The sequence below is a fragment of the Corvus moneduloides genome, chromosome 22 (genome assembly GCF_009650955.1).
Source record: "Corvus moneduloides isolate bCorMon1 chromosome 22, bCorMon1.pri, whole genome shotgun sequence".
Classification (NCBI taxonomy): domain Eukaryota; kingdom Metazoa; phylum Chordata; class Aves; order Passeriformes; family Corvidae; genus Corvus; species Corvus moneduloides.
In genome coordinates, this window is record NC_045497.1 from 7,777,201 (window position 1) to 7,784,050 (window position 6,850).

General features: G+C 52.2%; 1 protein-coding gene across 1 annotated transcript in view; it reads left to right on the forward strand.

Annotated features, from left to right (window-relative positions):
• The window catches only part of SPEN (spen family transcriptional repressor), a 65,652-nt gene extending 61,771 nt beyond the window's left edge, over positions 1–3,881 (forward strand). The window contains 5 exon segments of the mRNA XM_032131928.1: positions 380–775; positions 1,474–1,668; positions 2,518–2,676; positions 3,374–3,491; positions 3,494–3,881. Of these exon segments, the coding sequence (XP_031987819.1) occupies positions 380–775; positions 1,474–1,668; positions 2,518–2,676; positions 3,374–3,491; positions 3,494–3,540 (915 nt within the window). The 3' untranslated portion in view covers positions 3,541–3,881.
• Positions 3,882–6,850: the final 2,969 nt, after the last annotated feature.

Below are 6,850 nucleotides of genomic sequence, written 5' to 3' on the forward strand. Positions count from 1 at the left end.
GCTTAGCATCAGAGGAAGCTGAGACAAGCCATTTCCTGAACTCCTCTGGGACTCCAGCCAGGAGGGGTGAAGTTGCCTGCAGGTTTCTGGATGTGGAGGCATCAGGGGGAGAATTGTCAGTACCGAGGTGGTGCATGGGTCAGGCATCCTTGGATGGATGGCGAGGCTAGGAATGGGCTTGGGACAGGATTCAGGGAGTGGGGTTTCAGCTCAGGTGGGCTTGGAAGTGAAGGACTGTCCCAGGTGCTACTGCAGCGGGGCTGATGCTGTGACATGGATGTCTCCACCAGGAATCTGATGGTGTCCTGGCAGTCTTACAATGGGGTGGAACACACCCTCGGCCTAAACATTTTCCTTTTCCCCCCTTCCTCCTTCCCAGGGTCTGCCGGAGGGTGAGCACTCGCACCCCAGCCAGCCAGTCCGCAGCAAGACCCCTCAGATCCCGCAGGACCCCAAGGGCCCGTCGGCAGCAGGGCCGGAGCAGAGCCACCACCCCCCTGTGAACAGGCACGCGGCCCAGATGGACCCCCACGTCCACCTCCAGAGGGCACAAGGGGACACGAGCCAGACCTCCTACCCCTCGCCCGTCGCCATCTCCATGAAGCAGGAGCTTCCCTCGCCGCACCAGCCGCCAGCAGTTCCCAAGCAATCCATGTTTATCCCCACGACGTCGGGGCCGCCCCTCAGCCGTCCAGAGCCCCAGTCCACGCTCAAGCAGGAGCCGTCACCTCACCCCGTGTCCCAGAGACCGGTGGACATGGTCCAGCTCTTGACAGTGAGTGTCGTGCTCCTGATCTGGGGGGAAATCACCTGGTTCTGTCTCAGCCACAGCACCAAATCTGACCTTTCTTGCATCAAAGACTTCAGATGCAGAAAAGGCATTGTTTGGGTTTTGGGCTGTTTTGTCCTTGATGGATTTTAGCCATGTTTACTGTTCCAAGTCAGTTTTACAGCCAGCACTTTCCTGGAAGGTGTTTCCTCATGGGCAGGGGAGAGTGTTGGTGTATTTCATTTAAATAAAAAGGGAAAACCACTCTCACAAGTGTAGAAAATGAGGAAGAGGAGGGAGGCAATGAGGAACAGGTACCAACAAGGAGCTGACGGTTGTGTTCAGTACCAAGTATCTCCTGTATAACCTTGAGCAGTTCCTCCCCTGTTGTTATTTCTCAATTTGTCCGCTTATAAAAGGGAAAACAGTGTTTGGGAACAGCCATGTGCTGGGTGGGCGGCTGAGGGATTGGGATGATGGGATCCACCCAGGCAGACTGGCCAGCTGGAAGGAAAAGGACTGAACTCTTGATTTAGCAGAATCTAACCCAGGCCTGGCGTGTAGAGGGTTGATCTGGTGTAACACCTCTGCTGAGCCTTTAAGCCTCCGATGGAAGTATCGGAGGCAGCCGAGCAGCTCGGATGGGATTTCAGATCCCCCTCTCCTTGCTTTGCACGTAACTCTTCTTCTCCCTCTCTTCCCAGAAATACCCCATTGTCTGGCAGGGTCTCCTGGCTCTCAAGAACGACACGGCGGCCGTGCAGCTCCACTTCGTGTCCGGGAACAACGTCCTGGCGCACCGGTCGCTGCCGGCGCCCGAGGGAGGGCCCCCGCTGCGGATCGCGCAGCGCATGCGGCTCGAGGCCTCCCAGCTGGAGGGGGTCGCACGGAGAATGATGGTGAGGGCCCGGGCTGGGGCAGGGAGGGGGTTTGGGATTCCCTGTGCTCAGAGCTGGGCTGGTCTCACCAGCTGCAGGGCTGAAAACCATCAGAGCTCCCAGAAACTTGGGCTTCTGTCACGTTGATTTCTCCACCCAGAGGGTGCTGGGGCGCTGACCAGGCTCCCTGGGGAATGGGCACGGCCCCAAGGCTGCCAGAGCTCCAGGAGCTCTCAGGCACAGGGTGGGATTGTTGGGATCCTGTGCATGGCCTGGAATTGGACTCGATGATCCCTGTGGGTTCCTTCCAATCCTGGAGATCGTATGATACTGTTTTGGGATTCTGGTATTAACACTGATTCCTTCAACCCAGAGGGTGAACATGGATTGCAGGTGGTGAGCAATGGCTCTTACACTGCATTTATGGAAAAGGGAGTGAGAGCTGGGCAGCTCTGAAATCACCCTCAGCCCTGGGAAAAACTCCTGCTGGCTTCAGTGTGTCTGAGTAAGGTGGGAAGGGGAGTTCAAGTGGCCATGAAAATCCATTTTCAATCCTTTCCACCATGGCCATGCTCTCAGCAAGTGTTGGAATCACAGAATCCCAGACTGGTTTGGGTTGGACGGGCCTTAAAGCCTGTCCCACCCCTGCTATGGGCAGGGACACCTTCCTCTATCCTAGGTTGCTCCAAGCCCCGTCCAGCCTGGCCTTGGGCACTTCCAGGGACCCAAGGGCAGCCACAGCTTCTCTGGGGAACAAATTGTAACATCAAGGAGTTTAAAGTGAGGATTTTCCCCCCCAGATAATGGATGGAGAGCTGGAAAACACATACTCATCCAGCATTTCCCTGAGCACAGGTCCTTCCGTTGCAGGTGGAGAGCGATTACTGCCTGCTGCTGGCCCTGCCCTGCGGCCGGGACCAGGAGGACGTGGTCAGTCAGACGGAGTCGCTCAAGGCCGCGTTCATCAGTTACCTGCAGGCCAAGCAGGCCGCAGGCATCATCAACGTCCCCAACCCCGGCTCCAACCAGGTACGGGCACGGAACCCCTGCAGTGCCACGGGGAAACACAACCAGTCCGTAACTGCTTGGGGTTCTGCTGGAGCTGCCTGGGGTTGTTGGTCAAACAACCTTCCATCACCTTTCAAACATGGATGGGATCCATGGAGTCATTGATGGGATCCATAGAATCGTTGATGGAATCGATGAAAGTGACCCCAAAGCAGAAACCCTAAATGTGTGTTTGGTGTGTTCCCCATTCCATCATCTTGGGCTGAAAAGCAACCAAATCCATTTCCCAGCTCTTTATCTCTGGAGTAGAGTTCTCGTTTCTTCCCCATATCCTGATTTCTCCAGAACAGCTGGCGTTTTCTTGCAGAATGCATTTGGTGCTGTGGAGGGTTTATTCCAGGTGTGTTGCTGCACTGAATCCAATTTAACGTGTGTGTAATTTAATTCTGGGTGTAAAGAGCCCAGAATGAGCAGCCAGTGCTTGGAGCAGCCACTGAAATGATAATTAATGGGAATTTTTCTGCCTTTCCCAGCAAAATCAGCCAGCTCTTACACCTGTGGTGAGGAAAACTCCCCACCTGGGAAACAAAACCCATGGCCTCTTTTTTATACAAGATTTAGGATTCTTTAAACACCTAAAACATCACAAAAATGTCCCGTTTTTAAACATTTTTAGACATGGGTTGTCTCTGATCCATGGTTTTTTCCCTCCCTGCAGCCTGCCTACGTTCTGCAGATCTTCCCACCCTGCGAGTTTTCGGAAAGCCACCTGTCCCGCCTGGCCCCGGACCTCCTCGCCAGCATCTCCAACATCTCTCCTCACCTGATGATTGTCATTGCGTCGGTATGAGCTGTTTACCAGTTACTGACTTTTTATTATTTTAATTTTAATTTTTTCTAATTTTTCCAAGGCCCTGCAGCAAAAAACAAACAAACAAAACAAACAACAACAACAACAACAACAACAAAAAAGCCCACAAAAAACCACACAAAAAATTAATTTTAAAATAAAACTAATTCAAAAGAAGGAGAGAAGGTTATGAAACAAGAAAAATGCTGCCAGAAACCAGCCTCCTGCCCGACCGGCCTCGATCAAACCCTGGATGTTTACATGTTGCTTTAGCTTACGGACAACTGATGCACTCAGCAGGTGGACTGGGCTTGGGTTCCCGTGCCTCCTTTTTGGGGAAAAAAAACCATACAGAAAAAAAAAAAAAAAAAAAAAAGGAAAGGATGGCTTATTTTTTTTAACAAAAAAAAAAGGAAAAAAATAAAAAAAGAACCTGAACTGCCTTTGCACTAAATTAGTGACTCGGACTTTGCACAGTTGGAGACGCTGTGACGTTCTGGATGTCTTGACACACATTGACCGCGCGCCGTGGACGTTCCGCAGGGACTCTGCTGAGATTTGTGGGTCAAGGAGCATTTCACAGTCATTTTTTATTTTATTGGTTGTTTCGTTGGGTTTTTTGTTTTTGTTTTCTTCTTTTGGGGTTGTTTATTTTTTGGGGGGGGCGGGGGGGGTGTTTTTTCCGGATGTGAACCTTCCTCTTCCTCCACCTGCCCCTGCTGCAGCCGTCTTCTCTTCATCTGGGATGTACAGTTTACACTGAAAAACAAGAAAATACAAAACAAACAAAAAACAAAACAAAAGGGAGAGCTTTTTTCCTTCCTGGTGGGATATGCAGAACTCAGTGGGTGTGTGTATATATAAATATATATATAATATATATAAATATATATAATACTGACTTTAAAAAAAAAAATCAAATCCCCACAACATACATTTTTTTTTAATCTGTGCCAAAAATGTGTTTTCAGAGAAAAAAAATCTTATTTTCATACTCAGACTTTGTATTGTCACTCATTTGTAAGTGCGCTTCATTTAAACATCCCCTCGTCTCATCAGCTGTGGAAGTGTTATACACTTGTACAAAGACTCTGCCCCGGCCCCCCTCGCCTCCCCTAACACTTAATTAATTTATGGAACTTGGTTTTTTTTTTTTTTTGGTTTATTTTTGGTTTATTTTTTTTTCTCAGCGCAGTTTTGTTTTGTGTGTCCATTGGATTACGAACTTTATTAAAAAATACAAAACACGTCGGCGCCCTGACCTCGTCCCTCGGCGCTGGGGGTGGGGAGCGGGGAAGGGGAGGTTTGGGGGCTCCCAGGGAGGGGTCACCCACCTCTCCTTTAAAAACCAGAAAAAATTGGTCATTTCATCACTAAACCCAATTTCTCTTATTTTCCCTCTTGTGTGTAAACACTTGTGAAAACCAAAATTGCAGGGTTTGCCCCACCTTTAATCTCACCACCCACCAAAAATTGTCCCTGGATTACTGATACTCATCAGCCTTTAAAAAATAAGAGCCAGACACGATGTTTTTCACTGCTTTTCCACCCAAATCCCTGCCAGATGCAAGTGGGAAGCCTGATCAAGACTGGTGTAAATGGGTTAAAATCAAGCAGATGTGGTGAAAAAGGAGGTTTAGGACAGAATTTGGGGGGTGGCCTCCAAAACCAGGGCAGACCCTCACCTTGCACCCGCGGGCTGAGGGCGGGAGGCAGAACAGAGCCTGTTTTGGGGTAAAAACGGGACAAAAAGGTGCTGCTGGTGCCCCAGGACAGGTGGGAGCCTGGCCAGGGACACCCAACAGCGACGCCCAGCTCCCACTGGAGGGGTCAGGGCGGGGCCTTGGACTTGCTCCCTTCCCCCAGGGAGGTGGGAGCGAGGCGGAACCGACGGACAGACCCCGGACACGGATGGGGCTTGGACAGATGGACGCGTGGATCACCGGGGCAGTTGGGACAGGGTCCGACCCTGCTGGTTTCTGAGTGGGGCCTTTGGGGCAAAAAAGGGCATTTTGGGGGGGTTTTGTAAGGTCTGGGGGGGCTGGAGGGCACTGTTCGTGTGTCCAGCCAGGTATGAACTGTCCATATGTCCAGCTGTCCATGCAGTGTCCGTCCACCCAGCTGGGCCTGGACCTGTCTGTCCATCCAGGCCCATCCCCTTCACCTACCCAAAGCACTGGGACATGGACAGACGGACGGACAGATGGACATCCAAGTGGACAAACGTATTTCCATCTGGACAGTTGTACATGCTCATGCCAGCCGGACACTTTCCTCCTCCACCCATGGGTATAAATGCCCCAAAAATGCACTTTTTGCCCCCAAGGCCCCTCTCCAAAACCAGCGATTTCACACCCCCAACCCATACCCCACTGTCCATTGGGATCGGGCCAGACCCTGCCCCATTCTCAGAGCCCAGGGTGGGAGATGGACACGGGGATGGGCTCGGACAGACGGACACTGGGCTGTGGGGGCGGGGCAGGGGTGTGAGGGGGGGTGGGGCGGGGGGATGTGAAATCGCTGGGTTTCGAGAGAGGCCTTGGGGACAAAACGTGCATTTTTGGGGCATTTATGCTCATGGATGGAGGAGGAAAGTGTCCAGCTGGATGGGTGTCTGTCCAGCTGCACGTACAGTGTCCGGCTGGACGTACAGTGTCCAAGTGTCCGGCTGGACGTACAGTGTCCGTGTGTGTGGCTGGACGTACAAGTGCCCATCATTCTGGCTGGATGCACAAATGTCCATCTGTCCAGCTGGACATGTAACTGACCATGTGTTTGTCTGGATCCCCACCAGTGTGTCCAGCTTTTGGACACGTGGACAGGTGAGTGCTCAGATGGACAAATGGACAGGCCTATGTACACCTGGACAGTTGTATATCCAGCTGGACAGACGGACATTGTACGTCCAGCCGGACAGACACCCATCCAGCTGAACACTCCTTCCTCCTCCACCCATGAGCATAAATGCCCCAAAAATGCACGTTTTGTCCCCAAGGCCCCTCTCGAAAACCAGCGATTTCACACCCCCACCCTGCCCCCCTCACACCCCCCTCACACCCCCGCCCCGCCCCCAGCCCCGTGTCCATCTGTCCATCTGTCCATGCCCGTGTCCGTCTCCCACCCAGTGTCCAGCTGGACACTTGGACATTGTACGTACAGCTGGACAATTGGACATTCTATGTCCAGCCGGACACATGGACACTGTACGTGCAGCCGGACAGACACCCATCCAGCTGGACACTTTCCTCCTCCACCCATGAGCATAAATGCCCCAAAAATGTACGTTTTGTCCCCAAGGCCTCTCTCGAAAACCAGCGATTTCACACCCCCGCCCCGCCCCCCTCA